Source organism: Oncorhynchus kisutch, linkage group LG6 (assembly GCF_002021735.2).
Source record: "Oncorhynchus kisutch isolate 150728-3 linkage group LG6, Okis_V2, whole genome shotgun sequence".
Lineage (NCBI taxonomy): Eukaryota > Metazoa > Chordata > Actinopteri > Salmoniformes > Salmonidae > Oncorhynchus > Oncorhynchus kisutch.
The window spans coordinates 60,895,170-60,920,971 of NC_034179.2; the positions used below are offsets into that span (position 1 = coordinate 60,895,170).

At 45.6% G+C, this 25,802-nt stretch overlaps 1 protein-coding gene across 2 annotated transcripts; it reads left to right on the forward strand.

The window, feature by feature from the left end:
* Positions 1–4,943: 4,943 nt before the first annotated feature.
* On the forward strand, positions 4,944–21,814 carry scaf1 (SR-related CTD-associated factor 1). 2 transcript variants are annotated; one of them, XM_031827055.1, is made up of 9 exons: positions 4,944–5,175; positions 5,991–6,105; positions 6,200–6,279; positions 7,121–7,224; positions 7,357–11,264; positions 11,414–11,496; positions 17,017–17,301; positions 18,678–18,806; positions 21,221–21,814. In XM_031827055.1, the coding sequence occupies exons 5-9, from the start codon at positions 7,469–7,471 to the stop codon at positions 21,368–21,370; spliced, it is 4,443 nt and encodes a 1,480-aa protein (XP_031682915.1). In that variant the 5' UTR covers positions 4,944–5,175; positions 5,991–6,105; positions 6,200–6,279; positions 7,121–7,224; positions 7,357–7,468; the 3' UTR covers positions 21,371–21,814. The 2 variants fall into 2 exon arrangements, with proteins under 2 accessions (XP_031682915.1, XP_031682916.1); XM_031827056.1 differs by having other exon boundaries at positions 17,083–17,301.
* The last annotated feature ends 3,988 nt before the right edge of the window (positions 21,815–25,802 follow it).

Consider the following 25,802-nt stretch of genomic DNA (forward strand, 5'->3'; position numbering starts at 1 on the left):
GCCGGAAAACAAGACAAAACAAATGGAAAATAAAAGGTGGAGCTGTGATGGCTAGAAGACCGGTGACGTTGACCGCCAAACGCCGCCCGAAACAAGGAGAGGGACCGACTTCGGTGGAAGTCGTGACAGTGTGATGGTGTGGGGGTGCTTTGCTGGTGACGCTGTCTGTGATTTATTTAGAAGGCACAGTTAACCAGCATGGCTACCACTGCATTCTGCAGCGATATGCCGTCCCATATGGTTTAAGCCATCCCATATGATTTGCGTTATCATTTGTTTTTCAACAGCACAATGGCCCAACGCACTCCAGGCTGTGTAATGGATATTTGACCATGAAGGAGAGTGATGGAGTGCTGCATCAAATGAGCTGGCCTCCACAATCACCCGACCTCAACCAAATTGAGATGGTTTGGGATGAGTTGGACCGTAGAGTGAAGGAAAAGCAGCCAATAAGTGCTCAGCATATGTGGGAACTCCTTCAAGACTGTTGGAAAAGCATTCCAGGTGAAGCTGGTTGAGAGAATGCCAAGAGTGTGCAAAGCTGTTATCAAGGCAAACGGTGGCTACTTTGAAGAATCTCATATACTGTATGTATATAATATTTGGGTGTTAACACTTTTTTGGTTACTACATGATTCCATATGTGTTATTTCATTGTTTTGATGTCTACACTATTATTCTACAATTTAGAAAATAGTAAAAATAAAGAAAAAGTAGGTGTATCCAAAGTAGGTGTATCCAAACTTTTGATTGCCTTTTTTTTTTTTTTTTACATCAGCAGTTGTCATAAAGTGCTTATACAGTAACCCGGCCTACACCAGAGGAACCCGGAACATACAGGGCACCACTGCTTCTGCCATCACTTTCTCCCTGTGTAATGTCACATCCTGTTCCTGTTTAGGCACCTGGACACCTGAGTGCAGGTGGGCTCTCCCATCAACATATGGCTCCTGCTGCTCCTGTTGAAAGTACACACAGGTACACAGACACACTATTAGGAATGTTCCCCTATTTACATGTTTGTTGTGTGTCAGAGTTGAGGGATTATAAACTAGTGTTTGAGAAGAGGCGTCTGGTGTGGGGGGCAGGACATGAAGTTCCTGGACAGAAAGGTGACATATCAGTATTTCCCTACACCCTACCATTTCCTCCTACTCTCACCTAGTACCTTACTCTTAAACCACTATTCCCTAAGTTTCCAACATTGATATGGTCTATAACCAACAGTCACAATACCAGAGCTAGTGTTATGTCTTGTAAAATCCCAACAGGAAACAGTACTGAGAGGAGCATGTTTTTCCATACAGGCATTTGTCTATGGAATAGACTTCCCTTGGAGATCAAGCAAATAAAAAGTAAAAATAGCTTTAAAAAACAGGCCAAGGTTTTCATTTGGACAAGGTTGTTTCAGTAAGGGAAACCACTCTACTGACCCTTGTGCCCCCTACTGCTGGTCAGGTGTATTTATTTGAAGGATCGGTATGATGTGCGATTAATAGATTGTTTTAAGGTTAGGGAGAAGTGCAGTGAAGAGTGGCACATTTTAGGGTGTCAATATAAATTAATGTATTTATGGTTGTTTGTAATTTTGTCTGGTCTTTTATTCATTATGTGTTATTGTTTTTACCATCGAGGACCACTTTGGAATAAGCGTTTTAATTGATACTTTCATGTGATATCCTCTGTCCACATTGTACTTTTTGTTGTATATGTCTGTTGCTCAAAATGAATTCAATTTAATAAAAAATAAATAATAATCTCATTAGTGTTATGTTGCACATTTGATTTCATAACTGAAAGAGCCTACATTTCTCATTGTCCTCTTACTCTTTAGGGGTCTGAGCAAGAGTACAAATACATTAGAGTGTCTAGTTTGAGAAACAGACACCTCACAAGTCCTCAACTGGCTGCTTCATTAAATAGAACCCGCAAAACAAACGTCTCAACATCAGCAGTGAAGAGGCGACTCCGGGATGCTGGCCTTCTTGGTAGAGTTGCAAAGAAAAAGCCATATTTCAGACTGGCCAATAAAAATAAAGATTAATATGGGCTAAAGACACTAACAAGAGTAACACTGCCTAGAAGGCCAGCATCCCGCCTCTTCACTGGTGACGTTGAGACTGATGTTTTGCGGGTACTATTTAATGAAGATTCCAGTTGAGGACGTGTGAGGCGTCTGTTTCTAAAACTAGACTCTATAATGTACTTGTACTCTCGCTCAGTTGTGCACTGGGGCCTCCCACTCTTGTTTCTATTCTGGTTTGAGACAGTTTGCACTGTTTTGTGAAGGGAGTTGTAATTTCTCGCATGGAATAGCCTTCATGTCTCAGAACAATAATTGACTGACGAGTTTCAGAAGAAAGTTCTTTGTTTCTGGACATTTTGAGCCTGTAATCGAACCCACAAATGCTGATGCTCCAGATTCTCAACTATTCTAAAGAAGGCCAGCTTCTTTAATCAGCACAACGGTTTTTAGCTGTGCAAACATAATTGCAAAAGGGCTTTCTACTGATCAATTAGCCTTTTAAAATTATAAACTTGGATTAGCTAACACAATGTGCCATTGGAACGCAGGAGGGATGCTTGCTGATAATGGGCCTCTGTACGCCTGTGTAGATATTCCATTAAAAATCAGCTGTTTCCAGCTACAATAGTCATTTACGACATTAACAATGTCTACACTGTATTTCTGATCAATCTGATGTTATTTTAATAGACAAAAAAATGTGCTTTTCTTTCAAAAACAAGGACATTTCTAAGTGACCCAAACTTTTGAACGGAAGTGTATATTTTTAGATAACTGATAGAATGCACTCATATATACAATTATATTATAATTATACAATTTGTTGTTGAAATCTTACAATAAATTGAAAACCCAAATCAGGGTGTGGGTCTATTCCCTTTCAATTCCAGTCAATTCAGGAAGTACACTGCAATTCCAATTCCAATTATTTTCAATGCTTTGAAATGAGGAACATTTTTAAAAAATGTGATAGATTTAAAAAAATAAAAAATTGTTTGGAGTATCTTCCTCCATTGTCCAACTGTTTCATTTATTATAATTGTTTTTAAACCCTTTTTAAAATGTTGATGATTGTTGCTCAGGGACTGTTTGTAATTATGAATGCTCTTAGAGATGATTAATTGAAGGCCTCTGGTATTTGGTCTCTGATGGACCCGGACATTGGTCAGACAACATGATGCGTAAGTTAATGTACAGTAGATGGAGAGAAAGGAAGTGTGTGGGTGTGTGTGTTTGTCAAATCAAATCAAACTGTATTTGTCACATGCTTTGTAAACATCAGCTGTAGACTAACAGGGAAATACTTACTTTCTGGTTATTTCCTGACAATGCAGAGTTAATTATAAAAAAAATATATAGAAATGTGTGTCTGTGTGTTAGTGTGTGTGAGAGAGAGGGTGAGAGAATATCGAAATAAAAAGCCCTAACAGCCAGTCAACAGGGTAACTCTACTTTAAAACTACTTAAAGCTCTACTTGCATTTCCGTCTTTGCCTTCACATCAACTTCTTTCTTCGTAGCATTTGTCACTCACCCTCAATCTCATCTCTCTTTTTCTCTCTTTCTGCCTTTCTGTGTCAGGTTACTTATTTTTCTACTCTTTCTTTCTTAATCTTTTTTTCTGTCACTTCTTGCTAACAAATTGTTCCTCTCCATCTTTTCCTCTCTTGTTCTTACGTCTATCTAGCTAGTCCTTTGTCTTTCTTTCTTTCTCTCTCTCACAAACTGTCTCCCCACCGTGTAGCTCCTCTCTACTCTGTACTCCTCCTCTGTAGCAGAAGGATGCACCTTCTTGGTCTCCCTGTCCTGGCCCTGCTCCCTGTGCCATCCCTGTGTGAGCGTTTGAGATCCGCAGTCTGTGTGGCATCCAGCTGGTCGAAGCTCTGCTGTTGGTCTGCGGAGAGAATGGGTCAGAGAGACGGGTCAGAGAGGAGAACATAGGCCTGCGTATGTTTTTGTGTTTGTCTATAGGTGCCTGTTTCTGTGTAACGGTACCCTGTTTTCAACCCAAACAGGTATCATCCAGTGGAGGCTGGTGGGAGGAGCTATAAGAGTATGGGGTCATTGTAATGGCTGGAATGGACTTCATGGAACAGTATCAAACACATCAAACATATAGAAATCACATGTTTGACTCCGTTCCACTAATTCCATTACAGACATACAATGAGCCCATCCTACTATAGCTCCTCCCACCAGCCTCCTCTGGCATCATGATGAGGGACATAGCCCATTTCCAAATGGAAACCAGGGTGATGCTGGAGAATGAAGAGAGATCGGGACCATGGACTGTTAAAGAGGGGCTACTGAAACTACTATGACCTGGAAAACTACTGCAATAGTTAGGAAAGCTGTTGCTGTTCCTCGGCCAACAAGCAAAGATCTGGGGAACCACAAAACTACAACACTTTGAGACAGATTTAGCATGGGCTTACACCAGTGGAAAGTTTAAACATTTTCTGAAGTATATATACTAAAAGGATATGGGTCGACATATGAGGATAACAAGTTTGAAAGACAATTCACACGTAAACAATAAAATAGTGTATTTTATTTAACAAGGCAAGTCAGTTAAGCACAAATTCTTATTTACAATGACAGCCTACACCGGCCAAACCCGGACGACGCTGGGCGCCATCCTATGGGACTCTCAATCACGGCCGGTTGTGATACAGCCTGGATTCGAACCAGCCTCAAGCACTGAAATGCAGTGCCTAAGACCGCTGCAAATATTTGTTATAATAAAGGCTTGATATTCAGTCATCGAAACGTGAAAAAATATAATCTTCAGTATTAAATACACATCTAGATGTATAGGCGGGAAAAGTATTTATTTTGTTCAGGATCTTTCAAATAGCATTTGGTAGGTTGTCATACCCAACATTAGCCCGATCAACGAAAAACTTAATTTCCCGTCGGCCCTTGTTGACCGGTTTCAAGTGAAGGGAAGTAAAATGTCGGCAATGGATGGGATGGGCCTCTTATTGTGCTTTTAAAATAACAATATCTCAACCTTTAATACTGTATTTTAAACGTAAATTGCATGTTTTAGAAAATAAAGGGTAGTTGAAGATTGTGGATTTACACGGACAAAACATATAACTGGATCTAAGGAATTTAGCGCATGTATTTGACTGGTGTAGCTAGGAGGTGAGCTAACAGTAGCATTCCTGGCCAGCTAGCTAGTAACGTTACTGCTATTGCTGGCAGGTCTGGCTGGCTAGCTACGAATCTATTCCACTGAAAACATGTGACGATTGTAACTAGTTTTCAGTGATCAAGTGTATTTGCTAGTTAAGTTAGTTGATGTAGTTTGTTAGCCTAGTCAACTGACTATAGTGCGGCCTGATCCAGGTATTTTGCAACATCTAACGTTAGCTAGCCACTGCCAGTTATAACTAATGCAATGGCTAATTAGATAGTTAGCTAGCATTAGTTAGCGCTCTCGTTCGCTGGCTGCAGTTTTCATTATAGATCTGTGGTCTTATTAGCCAGCTAGCATTACATAGTTACGACCCAATCACTGAATATCATTATCGTCTATCTTTAGTGTTTTTTTCGCAGGAAACTGTGAAATTAGCTAAACGGCTAACCCCGATCAGTAATGATAGCTTGATGTCGAGACTAGCTAGACTACAATTTCACTATTGTTCTCACATAGATAGCCATAGAGGAAGAAACTGATGGAGACAGCCTGAATCCCAGAAACAAAGGATTGTTCTGTAACTGTGCTTCCTCAAATTAATTGAGGGGGTACCGTAGAAGTTGAAGGTTTTGGTTCAATCATTTTGTTTATGGTTATGCTGCAACTGATTTGAATTGAGGAATGCTTACATTTATTCACGGTCTACATTTTCTAATATACCTGAAGTGATAAGCGATGTGGCACAGAGGGAGGGTCACACACTGCACTAACACTACAAGATTCTTCAAAACAAAATTGGATTTGCCTTATGTTGCTTCAGACAGAGAAAGACTCCAGCGAAGAGGAGACAGATAATGATGAAGAAAGGAGTAGGACGAGGTTGAGGTGTTACCAATTGCGACAGGGAGAGCCCAGATGACGAGCCTAGCGAGCTGGTGAGTGTGATTGTGTGTGTGTTTTTTTAAAGCTCTTCCACTGACTGTAGCAGCTATTAATGTGTGTGTTCGTCTGTTTCTCCCCTTCATATAGGGAGCTGTCATTACTGCAACCCCCGAAACGCTTCCCTGCCTGGTCTATCTTCACTGCTCTCCACAGCATCTCCTTGATAGGTAATGCCGGTGTACACTACATTACTTAAAATGTAAATCTTTCCTGTAATTTTTTTTGCCTTGCCAACATAGTGTTGCCACTCTAAACGATGTGGCAGAGACAGGGGGTCACACGCTATAAAATTCTTCCTTTGGCCGCGAGGATTCGCAATACCACGCTGTCTCGCAAAAACAATGATGTAATTAGATGAGCTAGAATGAGCTGTGGGTCAAAGCCGCCTCATAAACGTTTTCAGTCAGACATTCACGCATGCCATGCAGAGTTGAAATATCAAGCCAATACATTTTTGGATTGAATAATATTGCTTGTCAACTTCGGAGCTGTGATGATCTTACGCTTTGGTTAAAGGCGAGTACAAATGCATGCAAGTAGTAGTCATCGCTCTTGTTTAAGAGTACACATTCTGGCAGACGCGATACATCATCATCACTGGTAGGATATCTTTGGCTATTGCTGATCACCGGTCTCAAAACTTGTCGTTAAACATCTCCCACTACAAGAGCATTGTAGATTTTTTAGAAAATATCGGGACGTCTCAAAGACGGGATCGGTAGGCCTCAGATTTCTTCTCTGACCCGCTCACATTTAAACAAGCATCGGTGACAGCCCCGCGCCCCGAGTAGGCAACGACGTGTATTTTGTCTCCAATCTCAAACTTGTCAGGGACAGCAAAATTGGGGCCAAAATCATATGCCCGGCTAAAGAGAGGATGTCAGAGTGAAAAGTACGCTGAAATGTATGGGAGAGGGAGACACCCAATATAATAAATGACATAACAGGGAATTTAGATGTGCCGGTTCCACTGTGCGTGTTCTCAGGAGTGATGTATTTGTATTCCAGTTCTGACCTTGAAGTCGAGTTGACAGCTGAGGTGAGAGTTGAAGGCTCGTCACTGCTCAGTATCTTGTCCACTGTCACCGCTGGTATAGGCAACAGGAAGTCAGGTAAATTATTGGTACCGACTCAAATACACACCTACAATACTCTACTTCCCCCAAACACACACACACACACTTCACAGATTGTGGACCCCAGGTGGTTGATTAAAGCCTAACATTTCTTGTCTCATTTTTCAGGGTTGCTCTTTTATCCCCGGCCCTTTAGCATCCCTCCTCCAGCCACAACCCCAGGCTCCAGGGAGTACTGACTGGACTGCAGCTTGCCCCAAGCCCAGCTCCCATCCTGGCCATGGATTTAACTCGAATCCCAGGCCTTAAAGGGGTGCCTGCCGTCCCTCCTCCACACGGGATCACAGAGACTGCCAAGAGCCCCCTGCCCTCCTCCACATCTCCCTCCTCTCCTTCCTCCTCTCCTGCCTCCCCACCTTCCTCTTCATCCTCCTCTCCTGGAGCTGTGGCAACCAGCTACCACAACGACATCCAAGAGGGAAGGGCCAACAGCGTGATGATGGGTGACGTAGTGTCCTCCACTTCCGCCTCCCTGGCTCCCCCCTCCTCTCTCGCTGACCCCCCTTTCTCCTCCTCTGATCCCTTGTTATGTCTCTCTCCACCCCCTGTGGGCACCGACGGACAAAAAGAGGACGAGACGGAGATCTACGATCCTTTTCACCCCACGGAAGGAGAGAGGGAGGGAGGAGCGGCCAAGGAGGAGGAAGAAGGGGAAAAGTACGATCCCTTTGATCCGACCGGCTCTCCCCCCTCAGAGAGAGAGGAGGAGGAGCGAGCAACGGGTGGAGGGAGGGAGAGAGGGAACAGCGTGAGCAGCAAGGGGAGCGATGCCAGAGGGAAGAAAAGGAAGGCAGAGACGGGGGGGACAGGAGGAGAGGAGAAGGACAATGCTCCTCCAGACTCCACGGACACTCTCTCTGTTCCCCCGCTCTCCCCGCGCTCCCTTCCTCTACCCCTCCGGAGGAGACTGGACCGAACCAAAGAGCCCCGGGTGAAAGTACGGGACAGGAGAGAGAAGGCGGACCACTCGGACCACTCTGAAATTGAGGAGGGGGAGATCGTGGGGGCCACCGAGAGGGACGGAGGGAATAGGGAGGAGAGAGGCCGGGAAGGAATCGTTCCTCTCGTCCTCCCCATCTCCTCTGGCAGTCCTTTCCTCCACGGGGGATCTAAGCCGGAGAGGATCCTGAGGGTGTTGGATGGGGATAGCTTTGTGTCGGTGCGGGCTGATGGGGACTGGGCGGGGCCGGTGATGCCTGGCAGGGAGGATGGGGAGCCCATGGAGGAGGAGGAGGAGGAGGAGGAGGAGGAAGAAGAGGTGGTGGTCGTCGGGGTGGGAGATCTTAGGAGGAAGCTGGTCAGCCGGCGTAAGGCAAGATACCGTTCCTCCTTCCCTTCTTCCCTCTCACCTCAGCACCTCCCATCGTCTCCTCACACCCTCCTTCTGCCTCCCCCCCCTCCCTCCACTGCCGAGAAGGACAAGAGCCGCAAGTCCTCCAAGAGTTCCAAGGAGAGGGAGCGGCGCAAGCGGAAGGAGGGAAAGGTAGGGGAGGAGGAGGAGAGTAGGAGGAGGAGGAAGAAAAGGAAAGAGAAGGATTGCGGAGGAGAGAAGAGTGGTGAGAGGAAGGAAAGACACAGGGAAAGGGAGAGGGGACGGCGGAGTGAGAGAGAGAAGAAAACAAAGGTGGAGGAGAGAGGGAGGAGCAGCAGAAGCGATAGCAGAAAGAGGAAGAAGAGACGATGGAGCACCCCGGAATCTTCAGCACGCCCCCGCTCACAAAACTCCTCAGTGCGGCAAATACGCGGGGGTCGCTCCTGGTCAAACACTTCAGAGGACCATCACAGAGAGAGAGATAGAGACAGAGAGAATAACAGAGACCGGTACAGAGACCGAGATGTGGAACAAGATGGAGATCGAGACAAGGACAGAAAGAAAGATGACACCCGGAGAAGGGAGAGGGATAGAGACTCGAGCCGGATAAAGAGGGAAAGAGAGCGAGACGGCATCCGCGAATCGACCAGCCGAGAAAGAGGCAGCTCCAAGAGGTCTAAAGGAAGCATAGAACGAAGGCACCGGGACAGGCACCGGGACAGGCACCGAGAAAGGGACAGGGACAGAGAAAGGGACAGGGACAGAGAAAGGGACAGGGACAGAGAAAGGGACAGGGACAGAGAAAGGGACAGAGACAGAGATGGAGAAAGGGACAGGGTCAGAGAAGGGGACAGGGTCAGAGAAGGGAACAGGGAAAGACGTAGAGACGGTCGTCCCGTGGTGCCACCGTCCATCCAGGATCTCAATGGCTCTGACCTGTTCGCCATCAAGCGTACCATCACGGTCACCACGACCACCACCACCACTCTCCCCGGTTCCCCCCCTCTGGCTCCATCCTCCCCCCACAGCCCCCCCCAGGGCTCGGACAAGCCCCACAAGAGGAAGAAGAAGAGGCGTCGGCGCTCGGACGAAGAGTTGGAAGAAGGCATGGGACGGCGTGGGAGCCGCTCCCTCTCGCCGCCGTCACATTACCATGGCTATGACTCGGACCACTTTTCAGACAAACTGGAGATAAACATGCACTCTCTGGACGGGGAGGCCCTGGACTCAGACTACCCCTCTATAGAAGACTCCCCACCCCCTCCCCAGCTTCTGGAACCCACTGCCCCCAGCGCCAAACCCAAGACCGCCACCAAACCTGGACGCCACCACTTCAAGAAGAAATCCCGAACGGGCAAGAAAGCTGGTCAGTCCGAGTCGTCCTCTTCCTCCTCGGTTCGACCCAAAGGCAAGGGGCTCTCCACTGCCTCACTCTCCCCAACCCAGGCCGCCCTAGCCACCCTCCCCTCGGCCAAACGAGGGCGGAAGATGGGGAAGGAGAAAGATCGTGGGGAAAAAGGGGGAAAGAAAGAGTCTGGTCGGTCTGGCAGGTCCAAGAAATTAAGCGGTGGTGGGAGGAAAGCCAAGCTGCAATCCAAAGTGTCAGTGCTTGTGCGTGAGGGCGTGAGCAGCACCACGGGGGGCCCGGTGGGCTCTGGGAAGCTGGGCATGGAGCACCTCGGGGCAGGAGGGTCAGTAGGGGGCTCTGGTATGCCGGTGGTGGGAGGTTCCATTGCGGTGGTGTTTAGGAGGGACAATGAGAGCAGGTCTCCGTTCCTCAAGCCCTGCTCTGAGCCTCTATTGCTGAGTGGACGCAAGGACCTGGGGAAGGTGGGCAAACGCAGTTCCCTGGCCGCTCCCCCTTCCTCCTCGCTGGCCAATCCCACGGTGGCAACACTGAAGTCCAAGAAGGCCAAGCCCAGCTCCACCACCTCCACTTCCTCCTCGGCATCTTCGCCCTCATCGTCCCTGGCAACCAAGCGTAGGCGGCGGCTGGCGAAGAAGACGCGGGGAGAGAAAGGCTTAGCCGCTGGTTTGACGGACGTGGATGGCGCCATGGCCAACTGTAGCTCTGAGGGCGGCGGCTGGGGTGGACCGTCCTCCGACATCCAATCAGGAGTCGGGACTAAACCATCCAGTCCACACTCTGGTCCAGCCGGTCCAACCCCTTCCTCATCCTCTTCTTCATCATCCTCCTCTTCCACCAGTGTCCTCCCCCCGTCCTCCTCACCCCCCCACACCCCTCCGCCCTCCTTCACCACCTCGCGTGATGCTCGGGAGTCGTCTCCCGACTCGCAGACTGTGGACAGCAGCTGTAAGACCCCTGAGCCCTCCTTCCTATCCGAGGACTGCCCCGCTCAGACCCAGAGCACTCCCAACCTGCCCCCCTCCAGTCCCACGTCCGTACCAACCTCCCAGGGGGGAGCCCTCTCACAATACGGCCCCTCCAGCATAAAGCCCCTCCCTCTGGAAGAAGCCTCCAAATCCCTGGCCTCACCCCCTTGCTCCTCCTCATCTGGCTCTGCCCTCGCCTCTCTCTCCCTTCCTCCTTCCTCCACAGACCCCTCCTCCTCTTCCTCTTCTTCTGTTTCTTCATCCTCAGCCAACAAGCTGCCACCGCCTCCTCCTCCCCCTCCTGCTGCCCCTACCCTCCCCTGGAGTCTGCAGACAGGAGTGGACTGCACAGCCGGAGGAGTTTTAGCATGTAAGTCTCTGTCACGAGCATTCGTTATAATAATGTCAACTAGTAGATTTTTGGTGGAGGGGCATTACTTTTTTGGGGTATTCCTGTTGCTACTATGAAGTATATAATATCTATAAGGTTTTACTAACCCCTTGCTCTCTGTATTTCAGTGACAGCTCTGCTGTTTAAGATGGAAGAGGCCAATATCGCAAGTAGAGCCAAAGCCCAAGAGTTCATTCATGCTACAAGCCAGGTGTGTGTGTGTGTGTCTTTGAGTAATTATATTCCTCTGTGTGTGTGTGTGTGTACACAGTACCAGTCAAAAGTTTGGTCACACCTACTCATTCCAGGATTTTTCTTTATTTTTACTATTTTCTACATTGTAGAATGGTAGTGAAGACATCAAAACTATGAAATGACACATGGAATCATGTAATAACCCAAAAAGTGTGAAACAAATCAAAATCTATTTTATATTTGAGATTCTGCAAAGTAGCCACCCTTTGCCTTGATGACAGCTTTGCATACTCTTGGCATTTTCTCAACGAGCTCCATGAGGTTGTCACTTGGAATGCATTTCAATTAATATGTGTGCCTTTTTAAAAGTTAATTTGTGGAATTTCTTTCCTTAATGCGTTTGAGCCAATCAGTTGTCTTGTGACAAGGTAGGGGTGGTATACAGAAGATATCCCTATTTGGTAACCTGCGTCTACCATCCGTTCTATTGGCCAACGTGACATCACTGGAGAATAAACTGGATGAGTTCTGTTCAAGACTATCCTACCAACGGGACATTAAAAACGGTAATATCGTATGTTTCACCGAGTCATGGCTGAAGGACGACACGGATAATAAACAGTTGGCTGGGTTTTCCGGGCATCTGCAGGACAGAACAGCTATGTCTGGTAAGACGAGGGGTGGTGGTATGTGTATATTTGTCAACAGTTGGTGCGCGATGTTTAATATTAAAGTCTTGAGGTATTGCTCGCCTGAGGTAGAGTACCCTATGATAACCTAATAACATAATAATAATAAGTTTTCATCTATATTTTTCGTAGCTGTCTATTTACCACAACAAACCCATGCTAGCACTATGACCGCACTCAATGAGCTGTATAAGGCCATAAGCAAAGAAGAATGTGCTCATCCAGAAGTGTCGTGCCATGTGGCCAGAGACTTTAATGCAGGCAATGACATATGTGCAACCAAAGGGGGGGGGGGGGGGGGAACTAGACCACCTTTACTCCACACACAGAGACTCATACAAAGCTCTCCCTCGCCCTCCATTTTGGAAATTGGACCATAATTATATCCTCCAGATTCCTGCTTACAAGCAAAAACTAAAGCAGGAAGTATGTGACTCAATACTGAAGTGGTCAAATGATGCGGCTGCTACGCTACAGACTGTTCCCGGATTCATCCAATGGCATTGAGGAGTTTATCACATCAGTTACCGGCTTCATCAATAAGTACATTGACGATGTCATCCCCACAGTGACCGTACGTACATATCCCAACCAGAAGCCATGGATTACAGGCAACATCCGCACTGAGCTAAAGGCTAGAGCTGACCCATTCAAGGAGCGGGACAGAAATCCACACGCTTATAAGAACCACTATGCCTTCAGATTAATCATTTAAACAGGCAAAGCATCAATACAGGAACTAGGGTTGAATTTTACTGCGCCGGCTCTGACGCTTGTTGGATGTGGCAGTGCTTGCAAACTATTACGGAGTACAAAGGAAAACTCATCCGAGAGCTGCCCAGTGACACGAGCCTACCAGACGGGCTAAATGCCTTTTGATGTTTCAAGGCCAGCAACACTGAAGCATGTGTAACCGATGTGAAATGGCCAGCTAGTTAGCGGGGTGCGCGCTATTCTCACTTAACAGCTTCTACCCCCAAGCCATAAGACTGCTGAACAATTAATAAAATGGCCACCCGGACTGTTTACATTGACCCCTCCCCCTTTGTTTTTACACAACTGCTACTCGCAGTTTATTATCTATGCATAGCCACCTTACCCCTACCTACATGTGCAAACCTCCTCCCTATAGGCGGTCTTATTGTTGTCGGTAATAAGGCCTGCCACGTGTCATCAGAAAGCTTAATGAGGGTGTTGGAGTCATGCTTTGCCACACAGTCCTAGGTGAACAGGGAGTACAAGAGGGGACTAAGCATACACCCGAGGTGCCCCCTGTTAAGGATCAGCGTAGCTGATGTGTTGTTGCCTAACCTTACCACCTGGGGGCGGCACGTTTAGGAAGTCCAAACAACACTTTCTTTGGCACGGGGACTATGGAGGTCTACTTGAAACATGAAGGTATTACAGACTCGGTCAGGGAGAGGTTGAAAATGTCAATGAAGACACTTGCCAGTTGGTCCACGCATGCTCTGAGTACACGTCCTGGTAATTCGTCTGGCCCTGCGGCCTTGTGAATGTTGACCTGTTTAAATTGTCTTACTTGCATAGGCTATGGAGAGCTTGATCACACAGTCGTCCGGAACAGCTGGTGCTCTCATGCATGTGTAACATTATAGCTTCCTTCCCTCTCCTCTCCCCTACCTGGGCTCGAACCAGGGAACCTCTGCACACATCGACAACAGCCACCCTCAAAGCATCGTTACCAACATTTGCAAACTACCTTTACTAACCTGTATCCCTCGGTACTGGTACCCCTTGTATATAGCCTTGTTATTGTTACTTTGTGCTACTTTTTATTACATTTTTTACTTTTGTTTATTTAGTAAATATTTTCTCAACTCTTTCTTGAATGGCATTGTTGGTTAAGGGCTTGTAAGTAAGCATTTTGCTGTAAGTTCTACACCATTGTATTCGGCGGATGTGATAATTAAGATTTTATTTTAATTTCAAGCAGATTTAAGTCAAAACTGTAACTAGGCCACTTGGGAACATTCAATGTTATCTTGCAATTCCAGGGTACATTTGGCCTGGTTTTAGATAATTGTCCTGCTGAAAGGTGAATGTCTCCAAGTGTCTGTTGGAATGCAGACTGAACCAGGTTGTCCTCTAGGATTTTGCCTATGCTTAGCTCTATACAGTTTTTTTTATACTAGAAAAATCCCTGGTCCTTGCCGATGACCAGCATACCCATAACATGATGCAGCCACCACCATGCTTGGAAATATGAAGCGTGGTACTCAGTGATGTGGTGTTTGCACCAACATTAATCTTTGTATTCAGGACAAAGTAAATTTCTTTGCCACATTGTTTGCAGTTTTACTTGAAATCAAATCAAATTCATTGGTCACATACACGTGTTTAGCAGATGTTATTGCGGGTGTAGCGAAATGCTTGTACTTCTAGCTCCGACACTTTCACAACATATTCCCTAAATACATGTACATCTAAGTAAGGAATGGATTATCACAGCCTGTAACTGTTTTAAAGTCACCATTGGCTGGGCCACCCGAGTGGTGCACCGGTCTAAGGCGTCACTACATACTCGATCCCGGGCTGTATCACAACCGGCCATGATTGGGATTTACTTGGCTCATCACGCTCTAGCGACTCCTTGTGGCGGGCCGGGTGCCTGCAGACTGGGGGGGAAATAAAATGTAATAAAAATCACCTTTGGCCTCCTTCCTCTACGGCAACTGAGTTAGGAAGGATTCCTGTATCTTTGTAGTGATTGGGCGTATTGATGCACCGTTCAAAGTGTAATTAACAACTTCAACATGCTCAAAGGGATATTCAATGTCTGCTTTTTTCCTACCAATTACATGTCCTTCGCGAGGCATTGGAAAACCTTCCTGGTATTTGTGGTTGAAGCTGTGTTTGAAATTCACTGTTCGGCTGAGGGACCTTACAATTATCTGTATGTGTGGGTTACAGAGATGAGGTAGTCCATGCAACTGATTGTGACTTAAGGAAAAATGTTTGTCCTGAACTTGTTTACGCTTACCATAACAGAGGTTGAATACTTATTGAATAAAGACACTTCAGCCTTTAATTTCTAAAAACACAATTCCACTTTGATATTATTGGGGTATTGTGTGTAGGCCAGTGACACAAAATCTCAATTGAATCCATTTTACATTAAGGCTCTACAAACACAACAAAATGTGGAAAAAGTCAAGGGAGGTGAATACTTTCTGAAGACACGGTTTCCAATTGAAGTTGGAAGTTTACATTCACCTCAACCAAATACATTTAAACTCAGTTTTTCACAATTCCTGACATTTAATTCTAGTAAATTCCCCTGTCTTAGGTCAGTTAGGCTCACCACTTTATTTTAAGAGTGTAAAATGTCAGAATAATAGTAGAGTGATTTATTTCCGCTCTTATTCAGAAGTTTACATACACTCAATTAGTATTTGGTAGCATTGCCTTTAAATTGTTTAACTTTGGTCAAACGTTTCAGATAGCCTTCCATAAGCTTCCCACAATAAGTTGGGTGAATTTTGGCCCATTCCTCCTGACAGAGCTGGTGTAACTGAGTCAGGTTTGTAGGCCTCCTTGCTCACACACGCTTTTCAGTTCTGCCCACACATTTTCTATAGGATTGAGGTCAGGGCTTTGTGATGGCCACTCCAATACCTTGACTTTGTTGTACTTAAGCCATTTTGCCACATCTTTGGGGCCATTGTCCATTTGGAAGACCCATTTGCGACCAAGCTTTAACTTCCTGACTGATGTCTTGAGATGTGGATATATTGAAGCGACATCATTTTCCTACCTCATGACTCCATCTATTTTGTGAAGTGCACCAGTCTCTCCTGCAGCAAAGCACCCCCACAGCATGATGCTGCCACCACGTGCTTCACATTTGGGAGGGTGTTCTTAGGTCCGTTCTATTTTTGTTTCATCAGACTAGAGGACATTTCTCCAAAAAGTACAAACTTTGTCTCCATGTGCAGTTGCAAACCGAATTCTGGCTTTTTAATGGTGGTTTTGGAGCAGTGGCTTCTTCCTTGCTGAGCGGCCTTTCAGGTTATGTTGATATAGGACTCGTTTTACTGTGGATATAGATACTTTTGTACCCGTTTCCTCCAGCATCTTCACAAGGTCTTTTGCTGTTGTTCTGGGATTGATTTGCACTTTTCGCACCAAAGTACGTTCATCTCTAGGAGACAGAACACATCTCCTTCCTGAGCGGTATGACGGCTGTGTGGTCCCATGGTGTTTATACTTGCGTACTATTGTTTGTACAGATGAACATGGTACCTTCAGGCGTTTGGAAATTTCTCCCAAGGATGAACCAGACTTGCGGAGGTCTACAATTATTTTTCTGAGGTCTTTGCTGATTTCTTTTGATTTTCCCATGATGTCAAGCAAAGAGGCACTGAGTTTGAAGCTGGGCCTTGAAATACATCCACAGGTACACCTACAATTGACTCAGGCTAATTGACATAATTTATCAGAAGCTTCTAAAGCCATGACATTTTCTGGTATTTTCCAAGCTGTTTAAAGGCGCGGTCAATTTAGTGTATGTAAACCTCTGACCCACTGGAATTGTGATACAGTGAATTATAAGTGAAATAATCTGTCTGCAAACAATTGTTGGAAAAATGACTTGTGTCATGCATGAAGTAGATATCCTAACCAGCTTGCCAAAACTATAGTTTGTTAACAAGAAATTTGTGGAGTGGTTGAAAAACGAGTTTTAATGACTCCAACATAAGTGTATGTAAACGTCTGACTTCAACTGTATGTGTTACATATTTGTCTTGGATTGTTTTGAAGGTGTTCAATATCTGACCAAGCACTTCCGTTTCTCATCATACCTTCCGTCTCTCTCTCTCTTGCAGATTCTCTCCCAAACCAATCAGAACCATTCATCGCAGCATGCCCCTTCCTCTTCTTCCTCTTCCCAGGTTCCTCCCCCCGGCCCCACCCCTGCCCAGTTTATCCTGCACAGCTCTCTCCCAATGGTGGGCTGCACCAAAACCACGCCCAGCCACCTGCACCCTGGCATGTCTATGGGTGGCGGCTGCGCCCAGACCCCGCCCCCTCCCATGCCCTCTGGGTTCTCGGGAGGGTCTGGGGGCTCCAGTGACATAGGCTGGGACAACGAGAGCAAGGACCCTGACAAGGTAGCACCATTAAAAACCATGTCTTTCTACCACTCCCATATCTTTCAATTACGGATGTGTGTGTGTGGAAAGGAAGGTCATCTGACTATCAGTACAGTACCTCATAGTGTTGTCACGATACCAGAATGTTGACTTCATTACCGATACCAGGTTTAGTATCACGATGCTCAATACCAAAACGGTTCCATGGCAACAAAAAAAAGGCATATTAGCCAAAGTCACCGAATGGCACTTTATCCAGACAGATATACTCAGCTACTGCTCTATTCAATCGTTGGGCATCTTTTGAGTTCAATATCATTACACTTGCATTTTTTACTAAAATTTTTTCAGAGGCAGCCATGTATGCATTAATTAATCAATTATACAATCATGCAATCAGTTTGACTTAGATTGGTAAAAACAAACTACATAATGGTAATAATTTATTTGAATAATCTGTTGGGTAAATATATCTGTAGCATATGGACAATACAGGTGAATGCATATTCAATAGGAGTGTGTGCATGCATTGAGTTATTGGCCTTGTTTTTGGGTGATTCCATGGGGCTACAGATGACAAATTGTATTCAACAACATTTGCGTAGAAGTAGCTTTTTCATAAAAATGTGTGTTGTCTCTAACGAGTAACGATGTCATTAACGAGGCAGTCAGGACACCAAGGAACTTGGGTCAATGGGCAGCCTTGTGGTTAGAGCAGGGTCGAATCCCCGAACCCCCAAGCTGACAAGGTAAAAATCTGTCGTTCTGCCCCTGTACAAGGCAGTTAACCCACTTGTTCCTCGGTAGCCCGTCATTGTAAATAAGAATTTGTTCCTAACTGATTTGCCTAGTTAAATGAAGGTTAAATAAAAAACAATAAAGTTTTTATTGATAATCAGCTTTGAAATGAACATATGCCTTTTGCATATTTAAGTCTCAGATAGTGAATTGATGTTGGCTTTAGCTATCACCTAGCAAGGAAAGTTAGCCTTCAACGCTGGACACTCGGTATATTCCTCCATTGTAAAGGGTATCGACATTGTTTTGCTCACAGTAGTTAACAGTTTCAACATCTACATGCCTTGTCGCATTATTCAAGTCTGTTAACTTATGTTCAGCATGAGTGGGGAGCTAAACATGATGTTGCCCAGACTACCAGTGCAGGCTAGAAATAAGCAAGTGGAGCAGGCACTGTGCTCGCTATAATAAGGGGTCGGCTGCGCTGATAAGAATGGCTTGATCCGTGAGGGACATTTGACAGAAGTGCCGAAAGTGACATTCTACTGCAAAACAGTTTTGCATGTTCTGGTATCTAAAAACGTACTGACTTTTCTGTATACCTTTCAACCCTAGTACTGCACCTCTTATTTTATTTTTCTCTCTCTCGCTCTCAGTACCTGAAGAAGCTCCACACTCAGGAGCGTGCGGTGGAGGAGGTGAAGCTGGCCATTAAGCCGTACTACCAGCGTAAAGACATTAACAAGGACGACTACAAGGACATCCTGAGGAAGGCAGTACACAAGGTAACCCAGCTCTCTAACCATAAACCTGCTTTAGCTGCATTACATTGTTATTACATGGTTTAAGTGCGCCGTTGTCACGCGGCTGAGTGCGCGCCGTTGTCACGCGGCTGAGTGCGCGCCGTTGTCACGCGGCTGAGTGCGCGCCGTTGTCACGCGGCTGAGTGCGCGCCGTTGTCACGCGGCTGAGTGCGCCGTTGTTACGAACGCTTTGTTCAGAGTTCTTAACGTTATTCGAGGGTGTCAAACACCTTATTCTATGACTTGATAAACAGTTGAATCAGGTGTGTTAGTGCTGGGCTGGAACAAAAACGTCTGCTCTGCAATGGTTAGGCTTTTGGATTTAGGCTGTAGCGTCTCTCCGTAACGGAGTGTAGGTGCATTTTGTTCCATAGGAATAACAATTGCTGTTCAACCTGTTTGACTTGCACATTTTAAAATATTGGCTCACACAATTTAAAGATTGGCGTAATTACTAGACTGAGTGGTGTGGTGTCGATACAATTACTTTGACTTGTTTGTGAAGGTTTAAATAATTTCCACAAACAGTTGTTGGCAGTTGTTGGAAGTAGACTTCATAAAGGCCAGAGGGAGTGTAGTATATTTAAGCAATAAGGCCTGAGGCGGTGTGGTATATTGACCAAAAATATAAGCACAACATGTTAAGTGTTTTTTTCATGAGCTGAAATAAAAGATAAAAAAAAAAAAAAACATATGCACAAAGAGCTTATTTCTCTCAGATTTTGTGCACAAATTTGTTTACATCCCTGTTAGTGAGCATTTCTCCTTTGCCAAGATAATCCATCCACCTGACAGGCGTGGCATATCAAGAAGCGTATTCAACAGCATGATCATTACACAGTTGCACCTTGTGCTGGGGACAATAAAAGGTCACTCTAAAATGTGCAGTTTTGTCACACCACACAATGCCACAGATGTCAAGTTTTGATGGAGCTTGCAATTGGCATGCTGACTGCAGGAATGTCCACCAGAGCTGTTTCCAGAGAATGTAATGTTCATAAGCAACCTCCAATGCCGTTTTAGAGAATTTGACAGTATGTCTAACTGACCTCACAACTGTAGACCATGTGTAACCACGCCAGCCCGGGCGGCTTCATGTGCGGGATCGTCCGAGACCAGCCACCCGGACAGCTGATGAAACTGAGTATGCACAACTGAAGAATTTCTTCACTAACTATCAGAAACCGTCTCAGGGACGCTCGTCTGTGTGCTCGCCATCCTCACCGGGGTCTTGACCCGACTGCAGTTTGGTGTCGTAACTGACTTCAGTGGGCAAATACTCTCCTTCGATGGCCACTGGCACACTAGAGAAGTGTGCTTTTCACGGATGAATACCGGTTTCAATTGTACTGGGCAGACGGCGTTGTGTGGGAGAGCTGTTTGCTGATGTCAACATTGTGAACAGAGTGCCCGTGGTGGCAGTGTGGTTATAATATGGGGTGGCATAAGTAACACGATTGCATTTTCTCGAAGGCAATTTGAATGCACAGGGATACCATGACGAGCTCCTGAGGCTCATTGTCGTGCCATTCATCCATCACCGCATTATAACGCACGGCCTCATGTCGCAAGGATCTGAACACAATTCCTGGAAGCTGAAAATGTCCCAGTTCTTCCATGGCCTGCACATCCATGTCACCCATTGAGCATGTTTGGGTTGCTCTGGATCAACGTTTACGACAGCGTGTTCCGGTTCCCGCCAATATCCAGCAACTTCGCACTGCCATTGAAGAGTGTATCAACATTCCACAGGCCACAATCAACAGCCTGATCAACTCTATGCAAAGGAGATGTGTGGCGCTGCATGAGACAGATGGTGGTCACACCAAATACTGACTGGTTTTCTGATCCACGTGCATTTAAAAAAAAAAAAAGAAGCTATCTGTGACACATAGATGCGTATATGTATTCCCAGTCATGTGAAATCCATCGATTAGGGCATAATTGATTTATTTAATTGATTTCCTTATGAACTGTGACTCAGTCAAATCTTTGAAATTGTTGTATGTTGTGTTTTATCTTTTTGTTCAGTGTACCATGGCCAAGGGCTGTTATTATGTACAAAGCGGAGCTGTATATTGGCCATATACCACAAACCTCAGAGGTGCCATATTGCAATTATAAACTGGTTTCCAACATAAAAAGGAGTATTTTTGCATTATACCTGTGGTATATTGTACAATATACACTCGGCTGAAATGCTGTTTCAGCCAATCAGCATCCAGGATGCAAACTAACCGGTTTATAATGCAGAATATGTTACTATGTTCCAGCAGTTACAATTGGAAGTTGTAATTACAGCCTAGTTAAACTGTAACTACACAGTAATTACGCTGTAACAGCCATTTGATATATAGTGTGTTTATGACTAATACCGACCTGTGTCTGCTTCTCAGATCTGCCACAGTCGAACGGGAGAGATCAACCCGGTCAAGGTGAGCAACCTGGTCAAGCTTTATGTTCAGAGGTACAAGTACTTCAGGAAGCACGGTCGAAAGATGGACGAGGAAGAGAGGGAGGACAGAGAGATGGATTCCTCCTATTGATTGGACCAGGGGTCGCACTCCCCCTCCTTCCATTGGTCCTGCCACCCAAGGACCAGCCCCGCACTCCTTGCACGTGACTGGGCCCAATGAGGCCGTAGAGTGACATTTTGTTTTATTCCCCTCCCTATTTGCTGTCCCCATGTAAACTCGTAACACCCCCCCCCCCCTCGTCTCCTGTGTGTCTTGCTGTACAGAAATGTTGAGTAGATATCTGCGAAATATACACACGCAGTATATTAATTTTTAAAAAAGTACAATGTTGTGGGAGAGATGCAGAATACATGTATACACACTTACACATGCGCGCGCACACACACACTGTATATACTGTAAGTACACTACACTGACTCTCTCCTTTCTCTCTGTGTGGTATAAACCTGTCATAGTCAGGTGGTTGGTCTGTTGAATGGATGGATGGTTTAAATATAGAGATTTGACACTTGATATTCTGTCCCTGTCTTTTATTTGAAGTCTGTACTCTGAAGGGTGGTTTCCTGAGCACAGGAGATTCTCTATCGAGTTTGCGTTTTAAATCCGGGACCAGGCTTAATCTGTCCGGGAAACCAACCCTGAAGGTGTGTGTACTCTGATCAGTGCTTAGGCAGAGAGAGAAATAAATGAAAGCAGGGTGTCACTGTCCTACAAGCTATGGATTTACAGGCTTGCAGCAGACCTGTCACTGACTGAGTTAACTGTTTGTAATGGATTCTTTATACGGGCTGGTTCCGAACCAGGCTTAAATGCTGTAGGTAATGTTCAAGTTATGTAAGCATGTCGACACTTTAGTTAAAAGAGCTACTTTGAACCCTAAAGTAATTGCGTGTATCTCTGTGTATCCCTTTCTGTCATACACACAGGCAGATCTAGGATCAGTTTTATCCGCCACACAATTCTTACCCTACCCATTAAAGTAGGGAACTGCAAAACTTAGATTGGTTTTGAGATGCAATTTGAAACTATTACTCTGTGGTTAGCCTTCATTGGTTTATATTAGTGTTAGTGAGTCATTTTCTAGTACATTATCCGTCTATAAACGGACATCAAATGAAACATTGAAAGCATATGACTTGTGACATCAGAGCAACCATGAAAATGAAGTCTTCTACACATTGGAAGTTGAAGCTATGTGGTGAGTCAATGCATGTTGGGTGCCAGGGATGTGTGAACTGTGTTGCATATATCAACGCGCTTGTTCCTTTCATTGTCAGGTCTCCTGTAATCTCTGTTAGTGGGTGAACACCAGTCAGTTTATCTCTACAAGTGTTTGACAAGTCAGGAGGATAATACAGTGCTATTGTCGCGGCTTGCTAACAAAGACTGCGTCCCCCCCCCCTCCTCCATGGCTGATGTGAGTAAAACATTTAAACTTGTTAACCCTCGCAAGGTTTCTGGCCTGGACGGCATCCTTAGCCGTGTCATCAGAGCATGTGCAGACCAGCTGGCTGGTGTGTTACGGACATATTCAATCGCTCCCTATCTCAGTCTGTTGTCCCCACATGCTTCAAGATGGCTACCATTGTTCCTGTACCCAAGAAGGCAAAGATAACTGAACTAAATGACTACCACCCTGTAGCATTTACTTCTGTCCTCGTGAGGTGCTTTGAGAGGCTAGTCAAGGATCATATCACCGCCACCTTACCGGCCACCCTACACCCACTTCAGTTTGCATACCGCCCCAACAGGTCCACAGATGACGCAATCGCCATCACACTGCACACTGCCCTATCCCATCTGGACAAAAATAATACCTATGTAAAAATGCTGTTCATTTATTACAGCACAGCATTCAACACCATAGTACCCTCCAAGCTCATCATCAAGCTGGTGGCCCTGGGTCTCAACCCTGTCCTGTGCAACTGGGTCCTGGGCCGCCCCCAGGTGGTGAAGGTAGGAAACATCTCCACTTTGCTGACCCTCAACACGGGGGCCCCACAAGGGTGTGTGCTCAACCCTCTCCTGTACTCCTTGTTCACCCACGACTGCGTGGCCATGCATGCCTCCAACTCAATCATCAAGTTTGCAGACGACAACAGTAGTGGGCCTGATCACCAACAACGACGAGACAGCCTACAGGGAGGAGGTGAGGGCACTCGGAGTGTGGTGTCAGTAAAACAACATCTTACTAAATGTCAACAAAACAAAGGAGATGATCGTGGACTTCAGGAAACAGCAGAGGGAGCACCCGCCAATCCACATCGAATGGCCAGCAGTGGAGAAGGTGGAAAGTTTTAAGTTCCTGGGCATACACATCACAGATAAACGGAAATGGTCCACACTCAGAAATTGGCTTGTCATCCAAAACCCTGACAAATTTTTCCAGATGCACAATCGAGAGCATCCTGTCGGGCTGTATTACAGCCTGGTACGGCAAATGCACCGACTTTAACCAGAGGGTGGTGCGGTCTGCACAACACATCATCGGGGGCAAACTACCTGCCCTCCATGACACCTACAGAACCAGATGTCACAGGAAGGCCAAAAAGATCATCAAGGACAACAACCACCTGAGCCACTGCCTGTTCACACCGCTATCATCCAGAAGGCGAGGTCAGTACAGGTGCATCAAAGCTTGGACTGAAAGATTGAAAAACAGCTTCTGTCTCAAGGCCATCAGACTGCTAAACAGCAATCACTAACTCAGGGAGGCTGCTGCCTACATTGAGACCCACTCACTGGACACTTTAATAAATGGATCACTAGTCACTTTAAACAATGACACTTTAAATGATGCCACTTGAATGTTTACATATCTTACATTACTCATATCACATGTATATACTGAATTTTATACCATCTACTGCACCTTGCCTATGCCGCTCATCCATATACTTATATGGACATATTGTCATTCACCTCTTTAGATTTGTGTGTATTAGGTAGTTGTTGGGGAATTGTTAGATTACTTGTTAGATATTACTGCACTGTCGGAAACTAGAAGCACAAGCATTTCGCTACACTCGCATCTGCTAACCATGTGTATGTGACCAATAAAATTTGATTTGAAATAAAGTGAGCTTTCTCAATTGACCTAATTTGCTAACCATTACTTTAGACAAACTCAAGACCCCCCTTTTTATGAACTCGGCCACCTTTCAACCTCATTCATAATCTCCAGCACTAAACCAGTGTCTACATAAACTCAGCAAAAAAAGAAACATCCCTTTTTCATGACCCTGTCTTTCAAAGATAATTTGTAAAATTCCAAATAACTTCACAGATCTTCACTGTAAAGGGTTTAAACACTGTTTCCCATGCTTGTTCAATGAACCATAAACAATTAATGAACATGCACCTGTGGAACGGTTGTTAATACACTAACAGCTCAGACGATAGGCAATTAAGGGCACAGTTATGAAAACTTAGGGCACTAAAAAGGCCTAAAAGAAAAGAAATATGCCCAGGGTCCCTGCTCATCTTTGTGAATGTGCCCTAGGCTTGCTGCAAGGAGGCATGAGGACTGCAGATGTGGCCATGGCAATAAATTGCAATGTCTGTACTATGAGACGCATAAGACTGCACTACTGGGAGACAAGATAGACAGCAGATCGTCCTCGTAGTGGCAGACCACGTGTAACAACACTTGCACAGGATCGGTACATCCAAAAAGTGCTCTTCACTGACGAGTCGCGGTTTTGTCTCACCAGGGGTGATGGTCGGATTCTCATTTATCGTTGAAGGAATGAGCACTACACCGAGGCCTGTACTCTGGAGCGGGATCGATTTGGAGGTGGAGGGTCCATCATGGTCTGGGGCGGTGTGTCACAGCGTCATCTGACTGACCTTGTTGTCATTGCAGGTCATCTCAAAGCTGTGCGTTACAGGGAAGACATCCTCCTCCCTCATGTGGTACCCTTCCTGCAGGCTCATCCTGACATGACCCTCCAGCAAGACAATGCCACCAGCCATACTGCTCGTTCCGTGTGTGATTTCTTGCAAGACAGGAATGTCAGTGTTCTGCCATGGCCAGCGAAGAGCCCGGATCTCAATCCCATTGAGCACATCTGGGACCTGTTGGATCGGAGGGTGAGGGCTAGGGCCATTCCCCCCAGAAATGTCCGGGAACTTGCAGGTGCCTTGGTGGAAGAGCAGGGTAACATCTCACAGCAAGAACTGGCAAATCTGGTGCAGTCCATGAGGATGAGATTCACTGCAGTACTTAATGCAGCTGGTGGCCAGACCAGATACTGACTTACTTTTGATTTTGACCCCCCCTTTGTTCAGGGACACATTATTCCAATTCTGTTAGTCACATGTCTGTGGAACTTGTTCAGTTTATGTCTGTTGTTGAATCTTGTTATGTTCATACAAATATTTACACATGTTAACCTTTCTGGCGCAGGCGTTCCGCTAGCGACCCTCCTCGACAACATCCTGTGAAATTCGGGCCAAATTCAAAATACAGAAATAGTCATAATAAACATTCATAAAAAAT

Excerpts from the sequence above, each read along its gene's own strand:
- scaf1 (XM_031827055.1), top strand. The coding sequence starts at position 7,469 with ATGGATTTAACTCGAATCCCAGGCCTTAAAGGGGTGCCTGCCGTCCCT. Across the intron at positions 11,497-17,016 it reads TCATTCATGCTACAAGCCAG|ATTCTCTCCCAAACCAATCA; the intron begins GTGTGTGTGTGT and ends TCTCTCTTGCAG. Across the intron at positions 18,807-21,220 it reads TGAGGAAGGCAGTACACAAG|ATCTGCCACAGTCGAACGGG; the intron begins GTAACCCAGCTC and ends TCTGCTTCTCAG.